The 24,556-nt window shown below is 42.3% G+C and overlaps 2 protein-coding genes across 2 annotated transcripts in view; one reads left to right on the top strand and one right to left on the bottom strand.

The window, feature by feature from the left end:
- On the bottom strand, positions 1-22,881 carry ppp3ccb (protein phosphatase 3, catalytic subunit, gamma isozyme, b). The gene is made up of 14 exons (XM_071914309.2): positions 22,288-22,881; positions 13,765-13,962; positions 12,187-12,311; positions 11,272-11,383; positions 10,932-11,077; positions 10,579-10,718; positions 8,422-8,499; positions 8,214-8,308; positions 7,951-8,076; positions 6,970-7,047; positions 5,129-5,213; positions 4,235-4,332; positions 2,748-2,774; positions 1-1,563 (listed from the first exon to the last, which is right to left on the bottom strand). Exons 1-14 carry the CDS (start codon positions 22,337-22,339, stop codon positions 1,379-1,381), a joined length of 1,545 nt encoding a protein of 514 aa, XP_071770410.1. The 5' UTR covers positions 22,340-22,881; the 3' UTR covers positions 1-1,378.
- Positions 22,628-24,556, top strand: part of LOC139923533 (myosin light chain 5-like) — a 5,979-nt gene continuing 4,050 nt past the window's right edge. Inside the window, exon 1 of the mRNA XM_071914316.2 lies at positions 22,628-22,721. Coding sequence (XP_071770417.1) covers positions 22,653-22,721 — 69 coding nt within the window. The 5' untranslated portion in view covers positions 22,628-22,652. The remainder of the gene's footprint in view (positions 22,722-24,556) is intronic.

Raw genomic sequence — 24,556 nt, forward strand, 5'->3', positions numbered from 1 at the left:
TTTTTTATTGAATGGAGTGAAACATCTACATAAATGAGAGGCCTCGCAATACAAGTACTTGACAAAAAAGTTCTTTTTTTTTTCTCAAATTTAGCTATAAAGAAAAAATCTCGATTAAACCGTTTTCTGTACATTCTGTGAGATATGTTCTGAGACCGAAAACAGAAGTCAGAAAAATGAGGCCTCGCTCTCCGCCCTCCCACCCAAAAAAAAAAGAAAAAAAAAAAAAAAAGAGAGAAAACCTCAAACCCACCCGGTTCCCAACCGTCGGTATCGTCATACAACACACCCGAAACAAACGCACCTCACCTCCGAGCTGAAGCAACCATCTTTCTCTTCCCTATCCGTCTCCATTTCTATTAAAGCTTCTCTCCATCCTCATCCTCTCCTCTCTTAACATCGCTCTCTCTACCTCTCCCTCTCTCTTCTCCCATCCCATTTCACTCCATCAGCATCTCCCCCTCTTTCTCCTTCTCTCTCTCCTCTTCTGCATCCCTCCCTCGATCCCCCTTTTTCCCGCTCTTGGGGAGATTACGCCTAAATCTATGTATTGTAAAAAAAAAAAAAAAAAAGAACAAAAAACAAAAAAATTCAACATCACATTGAAAAGAGGGAACAATTAAAATATACATATATAATATAAATGTCAATACTTGCTCGTCGGAGCTCAGTTACACTATCATTGGCATAAGAAAGGATGGATTTTTATGCGATGGAGGTTTCCCAATTGATTTCTCTCGTTTTCTATTCAAGTGCTTTTTCGCTTGCTCTTTTTTTGTGTGGGCACAAACACAGCGGTAGGTACGTTAGATGAGTATACAGCATCAGTTCTTCCTTTTTGCCAAGCACACAAAACTAGAACTCAAAAGAGCTGATAAAAAGGGGTTTCTTAACGTCGTCCCGAATACCAACTCATAATTAATATAAAATGGATTTGCCTTTGATTCAATTGGGGCAGTGATTGCCTTGAGCAAGTCCATGTAGAATGTACAATTGAGATTTTATCCTGCGTCGTTTTGTTCAGGTTCAGTCTTAAACTATGATATTAGATCTTTATAGATGATGAAATAAATAAGCGCGGCGAAGAGTCGGTCGGACTGAGAGTCACACTGAATGACCCCCCCCAGCCCACCCCGCCCCTCCCCCCTCCCTCTCTGGCCGGGAGAAAGGAGGGGAGGAGATGGGAAGGAGGGAAGGAAGGAAGCGAGGAGAAGGAAGGGATCAAAAGGAAGGGCAAAGGTGGTACACAGGGGAGGGGGGGGGGGGGCAGCAGAGAGTGTTAGCAGGAGCCGGGAGAGAGGAGGAGGAGGAGGAGGGGAGAGATGAAGGGGGAGAGGAGGGCTGGAGAGGGTGGGGGGGGGGTAGCAGGGAGGGGGATCTAGGCCTGCGCGTTGGTGCCGTTCTTGTCCGGCGGGCCGGTGCTGGCCGGCAGGTTGTTGAGGGAGGCCGTGGCCTCCTGCTGCTTGCTGTCCCGGCGGGGGGGCATCCTCTCGTTGATGCGGTCCAGGCCCCTGGCCTCCTCGAAACTCTGGATCTTGTGCTGCGGGTTGAAGCCTTGGATGGCTGCGGAGACAAGACGTTCTGGGTCAGAGCGAGGCCGCGGCAGACGGCAGGGAAAGCAACTCAGAGCTAATGGGTGGGATGCAGCTACTGCGCACCAGGGTGAGAAATTAACTTTCTGTTTATCCAGAGGGAACTTTTTGCCCCCTTGACCTGATTTTTTGGGGGCATTTAGGTCCTTTGTGAGGGAAATTTCACTGAACTGTGCATTAGGCTTGGGCCAATATTCAATATTATTGGATATTGCGATATTTTGTGAATATTGTGATATTTCCCGCTTAAAAAACCCCCCAAAATAATTACACTTGAAGTGAAAAAACTTTTCTTTTTAATTCAAGTGGGTTCAATTTTCCGCAATCAGCCCGTTTTTCTGGAAATAGCAGGAATGAGCAAATTACACCAAATGGCCATTGTTTCCTCCAATGCTTCTAGGCTGTTAATAATAATAATTATTATTATAGCCTAGAAATATGATGTAATTTGGAAGAAATAAAAGAAAAAAAAGACTGTTTGCGATAATATTGGATATTGCAATATTTTGGCGGGACAGTATCGCGATATTAAATTTTACATATCGCCCAAGCCCAATGTGCGTTGTATATTAGCAAATAAACACTCAGCATTCACTTTCAGATCAAAATCACTCTACTTTCTCACCCAGAACACACTGGAGTGAACGGGGAAACAGTAGTCGCATTCACGTGTGACTATTTGACAACTCAAAAAAACTGCGAACAGGGTGAAATGCAACTACTCCAAAATATCGGGGACATTTTTTGCCCCCTCATGTTTATTTTCCTGGGTGTTACGTGACCTTTCTAGGGCATTTTTTGCCCCGAGGCCCCCGTTAATTTCTGACCCTGCTGCACAATGTTTACTGAAGTATCAAGTAAAGAACAATCTACGAGGGGAACTGAGAAGATTGGTCGGACCAGGAGAAAGAGAACTTACTTTACGAGAAGACAGAGACAGCGTGGAGACAAAGAAACAGAGATTTTTACTTAAACATTAATGACGGATAACACTTTAACTCAATGGGTGTTTGCTTCTGAACAAAGAAGGGCAAAGCATCAAAAGCATCCACAATCGTTCGACTACTTGAACATACGAAGTTTTGGGGAGGGGGGGAAGGGGGAGAAAGAGAGAGAGAGAGAGAGAGAGAGAGAGATCGTAGATGACTTGCATACCTCGTGCCTCTTCTGCCTCTACGGTGGCTGTGTAAGCGTGAGTAGAAGTGCCATGCCCAAAACCGATGAGAGAGAGAGTGGTAACGTTATCAATGCAATCAGTCAGTCACGTTAACACTGCAATCAGTCAGTCCTGTTATCATTTAGTCAAAGATCATCACACACCCCCTTCCCCCCACCCCACCCCATCCGATATGCTAGTAATGACAAAGGTCAGAGGTTAGAGCAGGGGGTGCAAGAACTACATGGGACTAGATGATTTAAACAGGTAACACAATAACATGGGATAACCTACAGTGCTGCGAGAAAGTTCGTACCCCCCCTTGAGTTTTTGCACCATCTGTTGGGCTACGAAATGATTTTAAAATGAAATTATTGCCATTTTTTTGTCTGAGACCTATGCAATGTTTTCTAATGCACCAAAGTAATAACAGAATTCTACATATTTTGGTTACTCAAGTTGTAAAATTCAAATAAATGAAAAACAGGGTGTGCAAAGGTAAGGGCACCCTTTGTTTCTTTAGAGCTAAATTGCGGCACTGACAAATATTCAATAGACATTTCATATCTTATGCTGCTCATGTATGTAAATGTATTCATCTTTATGTATTCATTTTATTTTTTCTTTGAAACAGAGAGACCTGGACCTCAATGCCATCCATAAGTGAACCTCACATTCCACATTATACTCATGTTTTCTCAGATTGAATCCATCGTACACCCTGAAATCCATTGACACCTGTTATCAGCTTTTGTTGTCTAAAAAGGCAAAATTACTACAATTCTGAATGGTAAATACTGTTTAAAACCTATAGCTGCAACCTTAACATGACATCTGCGCAGCATAAGATATGAAATGCTGATCAAATATTTGTCAGTGACACAATTGGCTCAAGGGGTGCACACCCTATTTTCCCCATTTATTTGGATTTTATAACTTCATAAAAATATATAGAATTTCCTTATTACTTTAGTGAAATAGAAAACATTGTATAGGTCTCAGACAAAAAAAAACACAAAATAATTTCATTTTATAATCATTTTGTAGCCCAACAAATTGTGCAAAAACTCAAGGGGGGTACCAACTTTTCCACAGCACTGTATAGGGGAAGCTGTTATACAGAAAGTCCTGTGAGGAGACGGTTTTACTTTTAACAGGATGGTTCTTTTGAGGCGACATGGAGCAGAGAGGATTCAATTTAAGGAAGGGTAAAGAACATTAGATTTAGTCATTTCATCTGCCCCATCTGCTCAGTGTGTGTATGTATGAGTGTGTGTGTGTGTTTGTATGTGTGTGAATGTGTGGGATTGGGGGCTGTTTGTTGTTTATGAGTGGTTAGTCTTGGAGTGTGAGTGCAGGCACAGGAGGTTAGTGTTAGTTGGGGGTTTGTGTTAGTGTGTGTTTGTGTGTGTGTGTGTGTGTGTGTGTGTGTGTGTGTGTGTGTGTGTGTGTGTGTGTTGGGATGTATGGGCTGCGTTCCACTCACCGCTTTGCAGAGTTTGCCGGCCTCCGGACAGGACGCCCAGAGGCAACGTCCCGGTGGGTGTCAGCCCCTTCAGCTGTAACACACTCTCATTCTCCTCTCTGTCACACACACACACACACACACACACACACACACACACACGCAGAACATAACATCATCATCTGCTGTTGGCAATTTCAGCGATTTCAGTCATTTTCCACACATCAAATTTAATTGATCAAACACCAATTCAATGAAAGACGATGAGATGGAATATGGAGCAGCGTGAACGCAAAGTGAACAGAAGGCAAAAGCAGAGCTAATTAATAGCCTGCTGGTATCACATTGTGGCATGTGATTATCAATTCCATAAGCCCAAAACGGTTATATAACGACACGTGGCTGCAGGTAATTCAATCGCCGCTGTTGTACGATAGCTTAGTAGAACATTAGATAACGCGCCCATTATACGCCGTGTTGCTTTTCTAGGCCTCGAAAATCACTCCGCCACGTTTTTCTTCTTCGAACAGGAGCATTCATAACCTGAGTGCAAAATGATTTTGACACACTTGCACAAGACTGAAGGAGGACGAATGTAAGTCAAGGAAAAAGTCATTAGCCTTATACTAAACTGGAGCAAGATTGAAATAAGGGTTATAATTAAGGAGTCGCTCAATAGTAATCCAAAATACATCAATGAAACACAATAGATTAGAATAGATCTTTTTATATTTATTTACTTTTACTGATTTAAGCTTTTCTTTGATAAGGCTGAGATTAAGAGTCTTGTTTTCAAGTGAGTCTTGTCCAGGAATGCAGCATCAAGACAAACTGACTGCTTGAAAAATAGGTTCAAAGTAGTGAAAAAAGCACTGAAAACCCCTCAAAAATACAAAATGCATGTGGCACACACACCTGAGCACAGAGAAGACGCGGGCCATCTTTCCAATCGCACGGATCTTATTTCTGATCACCTCCTTTCTGACGGCAGGAGCTCCGCCTGAAAAAAAGGAAAAGGGAGATAAGTTGGGGGAATTAAATTGTTTAAAGAAAATTTGAAATGAGACAGAAACCTCAACTAGGGGAAATCGCCCTGAGAGATATTCTCTACTTCACAAGCCTCAGCTGACACTCAGCTGGTTGTAAGCAATATCTGAGGCTTTGTTGTTGTGCAACACTGGCACACAAGTGTTGGTCGTTTGCTTTTGTTCTGGTTTTAAGTTACAGCCTATAAATCTAACATAGGTGAGTTTGACAACAAAATAATATGCAGTATAAATCTAAAATAGGCTAGTTTGATACCACAATAATAATATTCAGTGTTCACTTTAACACCCAAATAGGTTTCAACTAAGACCAGGATCCAGACTGTCACATCCAAAGCATCCATCTCCCAACTACCAGTGTTATCTTCAGATACAACTGTGTATCCCCAGGCCTTACATCACCAGACTGCCCCCCTGCCCCACCCCCACCCCCACCCCTAATCATTACAGTCTGGAGTCATGCTGCCACTAACGCAGCTCAACTTAGAAGCAGCACAGCCACACTTAGGAAGCTCAATTCAATTCACCATATCTAATATAGAAAGGAATCATATGATGGGCAAAGAGAATCGCGCTGCTGCAGGAGAGAAATCTGACTACCCTTTTGCACACACACACACACACACACACACACACACACACACACACACACACACACACACACACACACACACACACACACACACACACACACACACACACACACACACACACACACACACGGCATGCGAGTATATGCTCTGGGGACAAAATACTATTACCTAGCAACAGATTGTAGAGGCACAGCACTGGCACTCGGCCACGCTCTGTGGGTAAACACTGCATTGCACTGGCATCGACTCACACCCGGCTAGGACGGTGTATTGCTGGCCAAAGCTTTACCATCCCTTTGATACGGATCTATTTTCAGCAGATGCAGCCGCTCACACCGCGCTTACTGCTTAGACTGCGCTGCAGTGTGAAAAAATAATTAACTCGACTTCCTCAAAATGTTGGAGTTCCTCTTCAGTAGTTTGCACTGTGTGTGAGTATGTTGAAGTGTATTATGTGTAAAAGAGCGGTTCATCCTGGTTGGTCGCCAAGGCAACCTGCCAGTTTTTTTCAAACCGAGATATGAGGCTTGTCGGCTGACTGCTGTCTCACTGATGGGCATTTTGCAGGCTTCTTTGACTACATCTTTGACTGTGACTGCTTGTTTACTGGTCAATATATAAGCTATATGTATCCCAGAATGTAATATAGTACAATAAACCACTTCATGGATTGGCAATCTATACAAATACCCATGGAGTGGTGAGTCTCCCCCCTTCTGCCTCTGCCTGTGTTTGCTGTGTACTGGGAGGTAAGCCTGTGCGGGGGCTGTGCCGTGCTACGTTCAAGACAACTGGGAAACCTCCCAATTGGAATGTCCCACTTCCCACCTCAGAGCATTGAAGCGGTTGAGGTGGGAACAATGTGGACGAACGAAAGCTGCGCTTGTTTGGCAGCAAAAGCTTTGGAATAGCCAAGCTAAAACACATGAAGAGGAGAAAAACACAGAGACTCAGAGAAGAGTCAAGTTTCTGACGAGGAGGACCGTTCAGATGGATTTTTCCTATTCGGAAGTAGGACGTTTCCCAGTTCCTGGTTGTCTTGAACGCAGCATAACACCACAATTTCATAAAGAAAACATTGTGTGAGCTTAAGAGAGAAGGTGTTCTGTGGTCTTACCCTCGCACGTGTCGTCCCCTTCTGACATGAGCTCATCATCAGAGCAGATGTTCAACACGTTCACCAGCATCTCTGTCACTGCATGAACAGACAAGATACGGACAAATTATCAAGCAGTTTCCATGTACAGTACAGGTGAGGTGTTGTTCTGCATATGGGAAATATGGGCAAATGGTAAATGCACACAAATATGTACGACAAACTGTGTACAGCGGGCTGGTAAATGTACAGATTTCCCAAGGTAAATTTGGTAAATTAACACATTTCCCAGTTAGTATGGTATAATCACAGTCCTTGAGACACAGTGACTGCATATAATGTGTATATAGCTGTGCAAGGTCGTTTAGTGAATAACTGTGATACAGTGGAGCCTTATTAAGAGATTAGCGGCATTATTGAGTTATGGCAGATTCTTTAAAATCATAGGCCTAATTGCGAGAGGCAAGCGTGCGCATGTAGGTGTATATCTTTTTTTACATATGGATGACAATGAGCTGGATTGTGCACCCACTGGGACTAACCTATAAAACCATTCAGGCATCAGTTTATTTGGCCAAACTAAATCCATGATGAACACGTAGGCTATCGCACAGCCACATTGTATCTGCCCACAGTGCATAAATAGACACACACACACAAACACCGGTGCACACCAGCTGGGCCGAAAGCACAACCTGTTTTCTGACAACTTGCCAGGCAACCGCAGCTTAATATGTTTTGATTAGAGTTGTCGTAAGAGCCGTCACCTGTGCAATTAAAAATGAAAATTCCCTTTGGCACTTAGATAGATAGATACCCTATTCTGGTTTACAGCTGATATGGACAGAATGCAGTAGCTGTACCACATATTGGCCTCAGATGCATCCTCAGTCCATGATGCGCTTCAACTAGAAGAGCATGCATGAAAACTTACCAAACACTAAGGCAGAAACCTGACTTGGCAAGAATGAAATGAGTGTGGTTGAGCATCCGGCCTCTAACCTTTTTCTCCAACAAAGGGCAGAGACCAGGTGAAGACGTCCATGAAGTTGGGCAGCCAGTAGGGGTGAGGAGAGCAGTTGAACTGCCGGATGTTCATCACATTATTCTCGTACTTCAGCACCGCCGCTGAGGAGAAATCACCACACACACACATACACACACATTAACCCTTAGAATTCATAAACCCTGTGTTCATACAGTTCCTGATTCTTGTAAGGTTTCCAACCACAGAGTTTCTGTCCTACAGAGCACACTTCTCTTACCTTTGTTATTGTACACGTCCAGGTAGTTAGGAGCAGAGAAGATTGTAATTAAAGAAGGGAAGCCTGTCGTTTGACTTTTCCTGTACATTCGATACCTGAGAGAGAGACCGAGGTTATTAGCCAATCAAAATCCCCAGTTGCTCCAGCAGGACAGATTCATAGATGATAGAAAACGTGCATCGGCGGTGCTGCCGGCATCCCTACTCACCCTGCATCTTGGGCTTCATGTGCTCGTATTACAGACAACAGATTATTGTTCATCAGGAAGTCACATACTGCTGGGTAACTGATAAACAGAAGAATAATGTGCCGTTAGTGATGAACAAACATCAAGTTGGTCAAGACAGAACACGCATTTAGCCGTTTTATGATTCCATGAAGAGTTTTTGCTTTTACCAGAGCCAGTGTAATAAAAACCAACTAATAAAATAGTTTTGTGACAGCCTCTTTGTGCTGAGACATGAGAACAAAGATGAAGCCGAGAGAAGTAGTTCCTGCGCCTACTCACACATCAAATTCAAACACCTTTCCATGACTTTTAGGGTTTTGCCAATTCAATTCAAGGACTCAAATCAGCTTGTTCTACATGGAGAAATAATTTAAAGCAATTTAATATATAATATTTATTTGTCCAATCATCTATTAATACATTTACTTATTTCAGTGTCACAAGATGTGGTGTGTGCAATGGAATAGATATCTGTCAACTTCATCCATCAAAGCTCATGGGAGGGTTCTAACCGGTTCTGACTTTTGATTGGTGGTTGAGCTTGAATCGATTACTCATGCCTACCTCAAAATGGCTGCGCCCAGGACAAATGTTTACTTAGAGATTTTACATGATATAGCAGGAGAAAGCAGATAGCAGACAGCTTCAGCAGACAAAATGGAAGCAACTGGTCATGGTCTGATTTCTTAGAGAAAGTTGAGAGCTTCTCTGAAGCATTTACAAAGATATAAGCCTCCCCTATGACACTGTTGATGGTGTAACCAGCAAACCTGGAGAGTTTCAGTAAAATTCAAATTTGATGGAAGAAGTGGACAGATATATTTATTTGATTGTACGTGCCACACCTTGCAACAATAAAATAAACAGGTAGATAACTAATTGCTTATTGCAGCTTTAAACGAATTATTCTGATATAAATATATTTATGACATTTCACAATTAATTTATTTAATTTAGTCAGAATAATTCCTCCATAGTTGTTACTCATTGTCTTTTTGAGTTAAATTTAAATCAAATCAATACTATTGCTAATTTATCATTTGCTACCAAAAACTGCATTAGTGCATACTGTATGTACTGGAAGAGAAACTAAGATGTTGTTGCCAGAATTAGATATTGTCACTAGGATTGGGGGAGGTCAAAGTCTGGCCAGGGGGGAAGATATTCTTCTCTTTTGTAACCTGTAAAAGCCATTCCCTAAAATCTAGGAGCTTCAATTGCAGCATGTTAGTCATTTCAGTTGCTATTCATAGCTATTTATGAGGGAGAGAGACAGTTTTAACTGTTAAATATCTGTAATATTTAAAATGTTAACAGTATAATTATGTGAATATTTGATCAATTTGGCAAATAGTGATTGAACGTATTTCAATTGACAATTTTTCCATATTTTCCCAACATGTTCTCCGGCCCTCCAGACTGACAGGTGAGCCTTGTGTTTCCATCCTGGTGAATAGATGCTCCTGCAGCACTGCTGTCTCTTCCCAGTCACCTTGGTTGTCATGACAGTTAAGCAGGCTGCTTAAACTCAAGTACGAGAGAGGCAAAACGTGCTAAAATTAGAGATCAATTAAGGTTGAGGCTTTTACACAGGAGGTCTGGGATTTTATTCTTGATCCTAGAACTACAGATTCAGTTTCAAAAACTTCTAGCCACAGTGTGGAAATGAAGAACTGCAACGCAACGAAACAAGCCTCATAATCTCCGAGTGTGAGAGGAGCAGGCAGGTTGTCTGTGTATCGAACAGTGAATGAGTAGGACACAGTGCCAGAGGGAACAGCACCAGAACAACTGCTAGAATTACTAATAGATTTCCTGGAATGGTGATAGAATAATTGACATTTTGTGTGATTTCTTAACAAATCACTGAAATGTCATGCCATTAAAACAAACTAAGGATGAAGGATTCAATTAGGTGCTTTTATCTTCACCTCTCCATGACTTCCATGCAGTGCCAACATTGCAAAATCAACACAAATACTGAGACAGCACAGAGAACGCTGAATAAAAGCATATTCAGCCATAACCAATGGTCACATCCACAGATAACCAATTGTTTATGAAAGCAGGTGGTCACTACTTTTAAGGATTTTTTTCCAAAATGTACATCAGCAGTGAAAGCCATGAATGTTGTACCTGTAGAAATAAGAGCAGCCTCTGACACTGTTGTGGCAGAAGTGTTCTTGGGTCTTTTCCGAGCCGTAGTCCTCTCCTGGGTCCGACCACAGCAGATCGCACATGGGCCCAAATGCCGGTGGTTCCTTAAACCGGTCCAGCTACACACAGCAGAACCACCGTCAGAGTTTAACCAAATTAAACAGAGGGTAACCCACTTAAATTAATTTATGTGTTAGATTAAAATTAAATTAAACAAGTGTTATACCTATGTTAAAGCAGAATTTAGCTAAGAGTTAATCCAGGGTTCAGATCTTAGTCCAGACTAACTCCTTAAAGAGAGCCAGACTAGGGACTAACTAAGAGTTAGTTACCTTCCGTATGTCATCCAGGCAGGTGATTTCGGGGCTCAGACCTCCATGCACACAGAGAAACTGCTGGTTGAGGAGCGCAGCCAGGGGCAAGCAGTCAAATGCTTCCATACAAGCATCATATACGCGCTCCGAGTACTTTATTTTACCTGGACACACACACAAGTCTGGTAAATTCACAAGCCTGTTGCAACAAAGCCTTTTAAATACACACTGTTGCACCTACCACTCCCAAACAGACCCGACTGATATAATGAGATAAGAAGTTTGCCCATGGCAAGGACTTGCCAAGATAAATCATGACAACAAAAAGGGGATTTAAGGCTAGACCAGAGTAACTTACACTCCTGTTTGAAGGTGAAGTACTCTGTGAGATGCCGGCACTCATGGTTGCCTCTGAGGAGGAAGAGAGTGTTGGGATGGTTGATCTTCAGAGTCCACAGGTACAGTACACACTGCAGGGAGACACGCAAGGGAGTCAAGACACAGAATCTTACAGTGAATCCTTACATGAAACCTTAAAAGGGAACACTTGTAAGACATGTAAGTTTACTAAAGTAGTTCTGTGGAGTATCCTGAACTGGAAAATGTAGTTCGGTGTAACATTCAGAGCTGGGCAACACAGTTAAGTAGTCTAAATTGGTGCTGTGGCTCTCTGAGGATAAATTAGCTCTAAATTAATGTAGTTCAATGGACTGTTCTGATATTCCAAAATCTAGCGACGGGATTATGGAATATCCTGAATGAGCAGTTAACCCTAATCCTGACAAAGTCTTCGAAAGTGGATAATATGGTTCTCTGTGGTCGAGTCGCTGCTGCCAGGATATCCACTGACCCTAACAAGGAAACATGACAGCAGCCAATAAAAATGTCATGCCAGCCATAGCTAGACTAAGTTAGACTCACTTGCAGAAAACACAGTGGCAGATTCAGTACTTCCCTCACACTGGTTTGGAAATGGGAAACAGACAGAGCCTAGAGGCAACATCCAAGGCTTTTATGTGCATGTACACTTGCGTGTGTGTTTGTGCATGTGTCTGTTAGAGGTGGTTTGGGGGGGGGTCAGTGTAGCAGCCAGGAGGGCAAGACACAGACACAGATTTGTATGTTAGTGTGCCTTTCATTTCCTACTACCTTCTATTTAAAGACGTTCTCCTAAGCCACGCGACCCAAGACCGAGCACCAGGCCGCCGCTCCAAATGTCAGATGAAACGGCAGACGCAGCGACACAAACGCGTACGTGTTAAGCCACACCTACCTCAATGCTGAAGTACCCTCGATCTACATAGTCCCCGAGGAACAAGTAGCGGGTACTGCTGGGGGATCCGCCCACCTCAAACAGCTTCATCAGGTCAAAGAACTGGCCATGGACGTCTCCACACACTAGAGAGACATGCACAGGTTATTTTCCCAAAGTTTGATCCTATAAGTACATATCAAGCATTTCACGCTTAGCAAGACAGTGAGAGTTCCAAAGGTTTTAAGGAATGAGAGAAACACAAGAAGAAAAGGGTACCAGTGGGGAAACAATAAGGCACACAGACAGTGTAGACCGAGACAAAAATAGGCAGCGGGGATGAGGGTGGAGGAGGGTTGGATACCTAAGCTACGCCACATGTCAGGGAGGGCAGCTATAGAAATAGATTGCTACATCTGAGACAGGGTAGATCAGTGAAATTGGCTGAGTTTCCAGAAAGCCCTGGCACACACGGGTCGTCTTTGTCTTAACTTGCTGAAGTTTAAATGATCTCCATGCTGGGGGTGGTTTAGGGAAATCCACTCCTGCTACAATGGGATCAAGTTAGGGCTGCACGATTAATCATACTAAAATCATGATCTTGATTCATAGCTCTATGCGATTCCTAAATGACGACGATTCTGCCGCATGTTCGTTAGGGGTATCCGTTGCATCAAACCAAGCGCTCCTATTTTCTCCCCAAGTTGCATCAACAAATGACAACACTGTTACACCATGTGATGAAATGTGCACATGCAGAGACAGAACAGAGAACAGCAGACACACAGAGGAAAACACTTGTTCAAAGGTTGTGTACTAAATTAGAGAAGACGAGAGATGTAAGTTGATTGTTTTTATGTTCAGTGTTGGATTCATCGACCAGTTGGATTTAAGCTGTTTTGTCTGTTAAAAAACAAGCACATACTTTTAACAGGCCCATGGCGCGTGTGTTCAACTCAATTCAATTCAATTCATTTCATTTCAATTCAATGTATTGAAGCATTGCCACATGGTTATCAATTAAATTACCTAATTCCACTAACGTTACTTAAAAACCACAAGGTAATACTGATACCTACCGTTAAAGTTTGTAGGGCAGCAGAAGACGTGTTACTGTTTATAAATCTGTTACTAACATAGGTAAGTGGGGAGGAGAGTGTGGAATGTTAACCTTCACTTTTGTTTTCACACCGGGAGACTCTGTGGATTGAGTACAATGCTGCTGGTCTGCTGTCTGTGCATCTCCAAATTACAGGCATGACGTGTTGCGCGCATCAGGCACATTAGAGATCGATTTAGATCCATTTATATACATTGACCAACTTCTGATTTTGTGGCAAAGCCACACATGTATGTATGAGAAACACTGCATCTCACAGACAAAGACGCCTCTAGTGGCCATCTAACGGAGTGACGGCTGACTCACTGACTAAGTTGATGTGACAGTCCCACATCAGTCACTGTCACATTTTTTGTTGTGTTTCTGTCTGTCTATAAAAAATTGTTTTCCCGTGATCTCAGTTCTAAGCAAGAAAATCTGGATTCTCCTTTTATCCAGAATCGTACAGCCCTGGATCAAGTGTCAGAGGTCAGGCTTACCTGTGATGGGGGCTTCCACCTCCAGCATACATTTCTCCTGGCGGAGGATGCTAGCTCCCTCGTTGATGATTCGTAGAGCGGCCTCCTCCTCCAGCCGGCCCTCCTTCACCAGATGGCCCTTTAACAGCTCCACGCTGGGCCTCCCATCTACATACAGGTCTCTGACCGTCAGGCGTGTACCGGGAGGATATGGCACCGCTGCACACACAAACACACACCAAGACAGACAGAGAGAAAAGAGACGGAAAAGGGTTAAACACACATAGCTTCTCAACACCTCCACACACACACTGGCAGACTAACAAACAACAAAACATTTTCACTCTACATTAGTGGTTTCAAAATTGTCCAATCGTTAGAGCCAATCTTATGAAAAACATGAAGCTGATTTCTCTGCACATGGAAATACTGTTGAATCTGTTGTACTGATTGCTTAGTAACTGAGGTCAAATAAAGCTGTGATGGTGCAGAATTTCTCTTAACATGCTAACAGAGTGACGTTACTGACATATTACCGCTGGGGAGAATGTTGGAAAAACAAAACTGGTTTCCTTCACAATTATACACAAAGACTGTTTCCATTGCAACTGCTTGCAACGTATTGAACCTATGACTAAACCATTTTTTCCAGCAATCTGACATGGGAACTCCCCAATTGTCTCCATGTTCTTCGTAGGGTAATCAAGTCGATCATGCTGAACTGAACTTGAATCGTACCATGGTGGCGAGGATCGCCTCGAGCATTATCTATCAAGTGAAGCAGTAAATTTTGTCTCGCTAACAGAGTGAGTCGTAGGCGACAGTGGAGTACAGGGAAGAATCACATGTTTGGCAGGGGAATCCCTGCACTGGGAAAAGTGAAATTAACAACACACTGGCTCTTTATGCCGTTTTTCACTGGGAAAGATATGACTCACCTTGCTAGCATTTCAAGGCGGTGTTAAAACAACACATAGGCAGTCAAGCCCTATGATGTATCAGAAGAAGCAAACGTATGAGTGCTATGATGGCACGGACAAGCCACTTAGCCCTAAAACATGATGTATACATACTAGAAACCCTTTTCATTACATGTGGACATGGACATGAACTTGGATGTACTGCTTGGTGTGTTGGGATTTCTCTCTGACTGCAGACATGTGCTATAGAAATAGTGAATTACTGGTTTTACTGGTATTACAAGATTTTCCGTTATATGCAACTCAAAGAGCAATCTACCATTGCCAACTATGTTGGTAACACATCAGTCATTTCTGACAGCTAATGAATGTCAGCCATGTAGCTAGCTGCTTCCAGTCAAGCCACTGTTGTTGTGTACTAGCTATCTGATGCTGTAAAGGTTGCTGACAGTGAGATTTCTAGCAAACTACAGCAAACAGGACTTCTTTGATTAGGGTTTGGTTAGGGTTAGGGTTACGTTTTGTTGACCTATTAAATTACAAAAATGGTTGCAATAGATAATAGTGGCTTTGTTGTATTCGCCAGTACTTGGAGAGGTGAGAGAGGGTGGTGCTGTCTGCAGCAAGATTTCCCTGCCATAACTAGCATTTAAATAAATTGCATGGCCAACATTGTGCATTTTTCTGTCCCGCCACCATGGTGCACATGCACTACTGCACCTCCTTAAAGTCGAGATGAAATGAAAAATGCCTTTTTAACCCTTTTAGATCACATCCCCGGTCATATTGTGCACCTATATACCAATATATGCCAAAAAAAATACAAAAAATCAATTTCTTTGTATTCTTATATCAAAATTCAATCATGTTTTCTTCCTGTAAAACAAAATATGCCATGTGCTTACGTAAGCATGCCCATAACCAATTTCAACCAATAATATCATGACATCCACCCATTAGCTAGCTAGCAACAGCATGGTACTTCGGTGTGTCTTCGGGTGTTATGACACGCCCACTTTTCAACGTTCAAATCGAATTCCTCCCAACGTTATGTCCCGCCTGTCTTTCCTGTTTCACTCGGAAATACGTCACAATACGGAAGTTAGATACTCTTGAAATGCCGTTTCATCTCGACTTTAATGCTTTGAGAGTTATATTAATACCATCTATGTGTTATGTGAAGACAAGTATGTTGACATATAAATATTTGCTAATGTATTAATTAATGTTTAATATATCATGGTGATTACGGCAGGACATTAAGCAGCTCAAGTGCCTCTTGCTGCCCCTGCTCTAGTATGCCCATTAGTGTCAGTTAAATGTTGACATTGAAACATTTTGACTCAAGTTTGAACAAAAATACACAAACCTTTTTTCAGCACCACTGAAATTTGCTGTTTTATAACATAGGCCCATTTATGCCTCATGAACACTAATTCTTTGTTCGTTTACATGAATGAATGTGGATTTGGAAAATGACTTGCCTATTCCTATCCCTATTCAAATGTGCCAAACAACTGACCAGCGACGGTAATGACATGGACTATAACCAGGCATGACTGCAACCATCACACAAGGTCTTCTTAAACATCAGTTGAACACTGCCAAGATCAACCTGCTTGGTCTTGACAGAAACATCACTGACTCAGGCTCAGATAAGGAATGGTGCAAGTACTGCATGACCAGACTTGAACCAAACGGTGGAGAGTTCAAACTTGGCGAAGCAGTTCCTCAAGCAGGAGTTCTATGCATCATGGTGGGTGTAAAAAAAAAAAAACAAGCACGTAATTCTTGATAAGCTGCGACTAGCTCGGCGATTTGAGAGGGCGCGTCACATTTTTCATTTCAGTCTGTGGCTTCAATGAGGAAACTGAAGCCCTGGCACAATAAAGGGTTACTTAAGGCTATGTATTCATTTATTAGGCACAGATAAGACAGATAGCAAACTAGGCTACAGAGCAATCAAGCCCAGAGAAAAAAAAGACAGCCTGAAAAAACAGTGAAAAATCACTGTAATATTTCTATAGTATTACTATAGGGACTTAGTGTGTCTAAGTCCAGCTTGTCTATTGTTGATAATGAATATGTATGGTATAATTTTTTCAAACTTTGTCTCCGTCTTTGTTGCTAAGTGCTCAATGCTGTGGTGTTTCTGCACTGCACTTCCCACTGATCACCTGTCAATCAAACAGTGTGTCCTGTACCGTGACCGTGTCTTTTTCCTCGGATTTTCTGTTGGTATAGTTTGAGTTTCTGTAGGTGGTGCTCTTTTCTTTGTCTGTTTAGTCACGGTGACTCATGCTAACTACCCATTATATTCCCCTGTTTATTCCAAACAAACTGGAAAGGTAAAGCGCATCACCTCCTGTGCACTAGATGATTTTTTTCCAGGAAAGAGCTACCAGACACCGGGTGTTTAGAACAGCAAATGTAAAAGCTTTCATGAGCATGAGCTAGATATATATTAAAATCACTATAGTGTAGCCTATATCAGACATTGAAAGTAGCAAAACTGACATTTAAAACATTCTCCACTGTTACTTCCCCACAAATTTGAGCAAAGTCACATTTTCTAAATATTATATCTTACAGAATCTTGCAAAACCAAATATATATTCATTTTGGAGTCTGTTGCACAAAAAATGAGAACACCTAACTACTATAAAACCTCAACTAAACGCTACTCTAATAGCCAGTATCTTACAAACTTGAAGACCCTTATATTTTAGTAAGAAAAGCCAACAATAGTCCATCAAAAGCTCTTTTCTAGATGCTACATATGAAAAGGCAGTAGGTGATATTCCTGATTTACACTGAGGCCGACTTCATGCCTTCAGAATTATGCAATCAGTTCAGTAGAAGAAATTCCCCACAAAGACCATGATGGCATGTCAAGGCTAGAAATGAAGACAAAGGGTAATAGTTTGGCAGTACGAACCAGTCCCTGAAGGAAATGCCGCACAGTTTAATTCCCCAAAACGCCCTCATTTCATTTGGATTTGGTAGATCTATCTAAAGAAAGCGGTTGTGCCGTGTGTTTCCATGCACATTTAAGCAAATGTGTGCTTAGGACCGCTTGCTATTGCTGAAAGAAATGATGAAAACTGTAAATCAAAAGGTTTGTTTAACAGGCTATGATTGACTGTGGCTAAGATTAGTGTTGCACTGCAGTAGCATGGCTCGAGAGAGGTAGACGGATAGAGAGAAGAGACAGAGAGGCGTAAGAGGAAAGACAAATGGGGCGATTTGCGGAGAGAAAACCAAAAATCTGTTTCTACTGACAAACGAATCAGGTGTGTCACACTGGTCAGTGCTGCACCTCCCTTTTATCACCAACTCAACTGGGGCTGCACTAATCTCACAATCTCGCCCGCTGTCACGCAGATACACACACACACACACACACACACACACGCGTGTACATAATTCCCTCCGCTCTCTACCTCCATACCCACAGACTGAAAGTATTTCAGAAGGCACGTGCCGGCGTCCATACACACTCTCCTGGCCCAGTGATCTAGTTAGTGTACAACTCTGAAACCAAACCAGGTCGCGCAGATTCAGCCAATCATGTCAGCGCCCCTGAACTGGTTCATCTGCAGCTCCGTGTGTCACCAATTGGGTTCCTGTACAGAAGAAACCAAGCGGACTATCGAGACGGCCGTGATTTTGATGGGACAAGATAATCTAACCAGTCATTCAGGGGCCAATACCTATAGGGCAAGGCATTTAGGCACGTTATCTAAGTGATGCGATGTTCCTGCCAGTGGCTGAGGGGACTGAGGAAAACTTTGTTTCCATTGCAACTATGCCCAAACACTCTTCTGTTGCAAAGTTTGCACTGTATTCAGCCTATGCCTAAACTAGGGCTGCCACCAAGGTCCAAAATTAACATCCACCAAGTGCCGAATGTCAGTAAAAATTGTCTTTGGTGGATAAATCAATAATACCCACAGTACTGGCCGGTAACTTTTGGAGATGATGACTTTTTAAATTCTTTGGTGATAGTCTTTGGTCTTTGCCAGTTGACAAACCTAGTCCTGCTGGCCACCGTACGCTCTCTCTGACCACGAGCGAATCAGATCAAAGTAAAACAATGGCTGTATCAAACAGGCTCCTGACTGGCTGCCTTCTCTACACAAAGCGCTAGTGTCTAAACTTCTGTTTCTCCGCAGTTTGACTGGTTAACTAGCCTAACGTAAATTGAAACTTAACGTTATGACCATGTGGTGACACACGTCAGGTGTGAGGACACCAAAACGTTAAGGCTCAGAAGAAAGCTAAACATTGCCATCTCGTCATCACCTTCACACCAAGTGACAGAACTGACATGAATAGTTATCTCAGGCTACAAGCACCAATGCTAACGCTGTGCTAGACTAACCAATTTACACCAACTGTGAAGACGCTCTGCCATCTTCAACACCGGGGTGTTGAAGAACGGAAGTATTAAGTCAGCCAGAGATAAATATAAAATAACACCACAAGTAAGGACCTTTTGCCTTCAAAATAAAAGCATGAAATGTGTCACTTTTGGTACTGGAGCTTTGATTCTATAAACTTTAGGAACCAGTGTGCAATAGCTATGGATTAAAACCTATGGATTAGAACAAGATGTATGTTCATTACTATCGGTTTAATTTTGAATATTTTGACTGAAGTCCTATGTATTTTTTTATTGTGGCTGACTTGACATAGATTGAGCAAGTTTGTTGGACTCTTAGTAAGAAGCCAAGTAGATCATCTACATTACTAATACATTTCCACCCTGTGTTGTACTCAAGTCTTTGTTTTGAAGGCTTGCTTGAGGATTTGTCATCCTGAGAAATGAATGCGCAATTTTCAAAATACAAACAAAAAGTAAGAGAAGAATTAGGCTTGGTAGTAGGTATCTTGTGATGAATCCACAATGGTTAGGCCTAATTCTATTAAATGATTTTTTCAATTATTCATTATTGAGGATGTCAAATAATTGTTGCAGCCCTAGCATAAACCATTCCCTAATCTTTCCCCTAGTCTGACATTGGAACTCTTTGTTCTCTCCATGTTATATGTTCTTCGTAGGGTAATCATGTCGCTCAAACTCAATTAACTTTTAAGTGTGGCAAGACAACGGTTCTCTTCTGAAAAAAGGTGACCACTCCCATTCAGGTGCGGAGAGAGTAGCTGCCCCAAGTGGAGGAGCTTGGGTATTTTTCACGAGTGAGGGTAAAAGTGATCTTGCGTTTGAACCGCCAGTTAACACTGTTGATAGTGGTACTGCGGGTGTAAAGTTCATGTATGATGTAGCAAACAGTTTGGACAAGTAAGTTCATCTGTAGGACAAGTGAAAATTTGGTGCCAGCTGCAGCAAGATTGTCCCCTGCCAGAACTATCATTTAAATAAAAAGCATTGCCTACATTGTGCTTATTTTCATTCATCATTAATGTGAGTGAATGTGGAAATGGAAAATTATTTTAAACATGCATCCCTATTCAAAACCAAAATGTGACCGAAACACAAAATAACAATAATTACACTATGGCCTGAAGCTCTAACCAGGCTATGACTTACTAGAATCACCCAAAACAATTAAAAAAAAAAAATAGGCTACGGTTAACTTTTGTCTGCATTTTCTGCAGACATCACAATTAAGCTTGCTGAAACCAAGACTTTAATTGAAAACTATCAAACTCTTTAATCTATTTGGGCTCAGCCTACTGACTGCTCCACTTCTCTCCAAGAGCAATGGAGGCATTATCAGCGCATTGCGTTAATGGTGTAATTCATAAAGGAGTCTCAGTGGAGTGTGGCAGATACAAAGATGGGAGAACAAAACAACATCTACGATTAATTATTATTTCAAAATGACATGGTAAGGTTCAGCTTGTGGTAACGTTTATCCAGAAAAAGGTGAAAACTGAGTATATCAAAGGAAAACAGCTGCTATGGCGGTGATGGCAGTAACATTCCAAACCCTGCCTTCAAATGCTGTGGTCGGGTCCTAGTGTAGTCCTAGTTACCATGCTATTAGTGTGACGGCTTTATCAATGGCATCTCTTATTGCCTGCTTTCTTTGTTATTACAGACATCACCCTTGGCCAGACAAATAGGAGCCCAAGGCAGAGTCTTATCACAAGACGCAGGACAGGGCCCTGAGCAGAGCTCCACCATAGGGCCCACGACAGGACACTAAACCTGGTGCCACAGTAGAGCTCCATCGCAAGGTCTAGGTCCATCAATCATGAATGAGGACAGAATCATTACACATGCCAGGCAATGCAAATGGCCGGACTGATTCGATTACCATCGGTAACTAAGCCAAAAGGTCAAAGCATCAAGACCAGATCTGAGATCTATCGGTCTCTAAAGACCGGAGGGCAGGAACACAGACCATTGTCCACAGTGGCAGGAGCTGAAGAGTCAGGGGCTGCTGTGGGAACAGTTCAACAGGATGCCCCCAGCTGGTGCAGTGCCAGTCAGCACAGGCAGCGCTGATGGACTGTGAGTATATGGGCTCAGGGAAAAACAACACAAGGCTGATCACATGTCACCAATTCTATTAACTTCACTTCTTATGAAAAACATCTGATTGCCATTATGTCTTGTGCACGCATACACATACATACACAGAGGATAGGCTGCAAATGTGATCTATTGGCATCAGTGAACAGAAGTGACTGGCCAAGGCAGGCTGCAGGCCCACATGATAGAAACCTGTAGGCTCGTTTCCTGTGTGAGACAAGTCTTGACAGGTGAGCAGATAATGAGATAGAACTAGGCTAACCGGAAACTAGAGGTAACCAACACATAGAGCCAAACCATAGTCAATAGTGGGTGGGTTGTGCGTGTGTGTGTGTGTGTGTGTGTGTGTGTGTGTGTGTGATGGGCTCCGTGGCTGGCTGGCAGCCTTAGGAGGGCAGGTTTAATGATCTCATGCTCTCCTGCAGCTTTACACTCCTAAGCCTCCCTAACCCACTGAGCCTATCATACGTACCCCCAACCCACAGACACACACTTAACTAACCTGCTAGCTAGCTAACTACTGAAACCCCCCCCCATCATCACACAGCACGGTCCATTGCTCGCGCCCAAGAAAGAGAAGGAGACACACAGCTCCTGCATTCAATCAAGTTCACAAACGCTGCAGCAGTGCATTTATATCCACCCCATGGACAGCCATAAATTGTTTCACCACTTAACGTTACCGTATTAAAACACATTCCTATATCATAACAGTACAGTATTTGTTTAAAAAAATAAAGACCAGGTGTCCGGGCGTCGTACTAACTTGTTTAGTGAACCTGAACTGAATGTGGATGTCAAATACATTGCTGACATCTGGCACTGTGGAGAGCTAAGCTACACAGCTAGCTTATTAGCTACTGGATTGATTAACTTACATAACCTGGCTAGCTACCGCTTTCCCTTGATGGGGAGAGGGAGTAGTAAGCATCATGATCCATCGGGCTTGGTAAAAACCTGAGTAAATTAACTGTTAACAGAGCTGGCTTTTCGTCCAGCGGCGAGTTAAGCTACCCTGCTCATATTAGCAAACTAGCTCCAACAGCAGCTACCGTTAACTTCCTGCAACCAGAAGAAAAAAACATTAGCTTTAAAGAAATAAAAGCACACAATAAATACCTTTGATGGGTCGTTCAACGGTAGAGAGTTTGTTTTGGTCTTTCGCCGACATCCTCCTCCCTCTGGGTTGTGCGTCGGAAAATTTGCTAAATTCCTAACTAAACTTGATAAATTCCTTACTAGCTAGCTAGCCAGCTAAAGTGAGCTAGCCGTGCTAGCTAGTTGTGTTTTAGCACCTCGGAGCAGCAGCGCTTCACTCCTGCGACAGGGCAACCAGGCTGGAGCAGTGAAGCCGATCTAGACTGGAGTTAAACCTGACGGGGAAGGGAAAGGGGGGGAGATCTCTTTAACCAACAAATTAAAGCTTTTCCTGCCTTCTCTGCCCTACGGTGCAGTGATGCCAAACTGCTGTCAATTTCTGTCAAATGATGAATCGACTAGTCCAGGAAACGATCCCCAGGCGCTGCCAATGGCTCCTTCAGATGTCCCAAAGAGTGCGTCAGATCATATCTTAATTTTATCCCTTTATTCTTGGACGAGGTGCATCTGTTACAGGCCGCTGGGCTTTGGTTTTTGTCGTGATCCGATGTGTCGTCCAGACCCTCTGTCGGATTACAATAATCCACCACAAGCGGATTTCCTACAACATGGCTGTATATGTCCAACGCGTGGAGCTGTGGGTAGTGTAGTATTAATGTAATATTAATGCGACGCATTCACAGCCTCCTGAGCGGGTCATTCACTTGTTTGCTGACACTCTAGACTAGAAGGTGTGGGTGTGTGTGGGTGTGTGCGTGGGAGGGGGGGGGGGGGGGGGGTCAGAACGAGATTCAAATTATAGGCTATGCTAAATTAAAATAAAATGTATAAAATAAAAATATTGAAATGACAAATAATGACAAATAATAATGATAATATACTATAATAATAATAATAATAATAATAATAATAATAATAATAATATAATAATAATAATGATGATGATGATGATGATGATGATGATTAATATACCTAATAATAACAATTGTCTTGGAAGTCTTGTTTTGACATCTGTGTGGGTAGTGAAATGAGCATTTTGAGCAGGCTGTGTCCAGTACATGCCGTTCTCTCATCGCGCCAAACTCCATTCTCAAATTTGGCAGTTTAAAGTTGCCTTGCTTCTCAGCAAAAGTACATGCCATGTAGAACATTACATAAGACATTTTCTGCACACCAAGCAACCAACCTTCAGTTCGGCATACATACAATTCGCCAATCAATTTAATAAAATTTCACCATATAGAATCATTTTCCACCAAAATATACGGTATGCTAGTAGGTGGTAGTGTGAACTAGTTATAAAAGTTTTGATTTTAGTGATACAGAGTGGTGATGGTCTGTGTGCCGAAGTGAAGAGTAGCTCCAAATGATTTGTACATTGTCAGATTTTTGAATCGAGTTTGGCGTCACATCCTCTCCGTACAGCTGAGCGGCACGTTCCGGGTCTGTCTGTCACAGAATCCATCAAACAAGCTCTTTAAGAGGAGACAGCCTTTAATGGGATAAAAACTCATCGTGAAAACTCAAACATACTGCTATAAGTTACCAAACCTGTATATCAAACCGCTCATCATTAAACACCACACTAATGTATGAGCGGATGGTGTAAGATACAAAACGTGGGGCCAAAGTGTGACTGCAGCACCGCCACGTGGACACCCATCTAACTGCATCATGAGCCAGTGTGACAGAAATGTCTGTAACATGGTGGAATGTAGATAACTGAAATTATCTTTTCTTTTTTCTTCTCAAAACTCTCAAAAGACATCACACTTCATATTTTATATAGATTTTTCAGAGGTAGTAGTACTTCCTCTATTGTCATGTTACTTGTAACTTAAAAGCCAGACTTTTGAGTGTTATTTCTCATTTTGAATTGTACAGATAACCTAAGACAGACAGGTTAGACAGCCTAAGTAATAATAACGGACAGAGAACCACCAAAACTGAATAACAATTAGCCTATAACACCTGGGTAGATTCAAGAAGTGCTTGTATTTTGAACATTGAGGTTTCATTTTAAGATAATTGCCTTCCTTTTCATGACAAACATCCTGGTTTGGGGTTTTATATTTCCAGAAAACATGGTGGAGATGACTGTCGACAGTCACAGGTCAAAGGTCAGGACTGAATTTGGCAAAAGGGCTTTCATGTAGTCTGCTCCCTCTGCTTCAATGTCAGTGCAAAATGCTCAGAAACTAAAGAGCTGGTCTCTCTTGATGAGTTTAATATGATTATGAAAGATCTTATTTTGGGTTGGCTACTGGTCCTGATGGTCAACAATTGCTCT

This window comes from Centroberyx gerrardi, chromosome 2 (genome assembly GCF_048128805.1).
Source record: "Centroberyx gerrardi isolate f3 chromosome 2, fCenGer3.hap1.cur.20231027, whole genome shotgun sequence".
NCBI classification, from domain to species: domain Eukaryota; kingdom Metazoa; phylum Chordata; class Actinopteri; order Beryciformes; family Berycidae; genus Centroberyx; species Centroberyx gerrardi.

Bases quoted from the DNA above. Each gene is read 5' to 3' on its own strand.
- ppp3ccb (XM_071914309.2), bottom strand. From the start codon at position 22,339: ATGTCGGCGAAAGACCAAAACAAACTCTCTACCGTTGAACGACCCATC. The intron at 12,312-13,764 runs GTAAGCCTGACC...ATGTCTCTCTAG, and splicing joins GGTGGAAGCCCCCATCACAG to TGTGTGGAGACGTCCATGGC. The intron at 2,775-4,234 runs GTGAGTGGAACG...ACGCTTACACAG, and splicing joins CCGGCAAACTCTGCAAAGCG to CCACCGTAGAGGCAGAAGAG.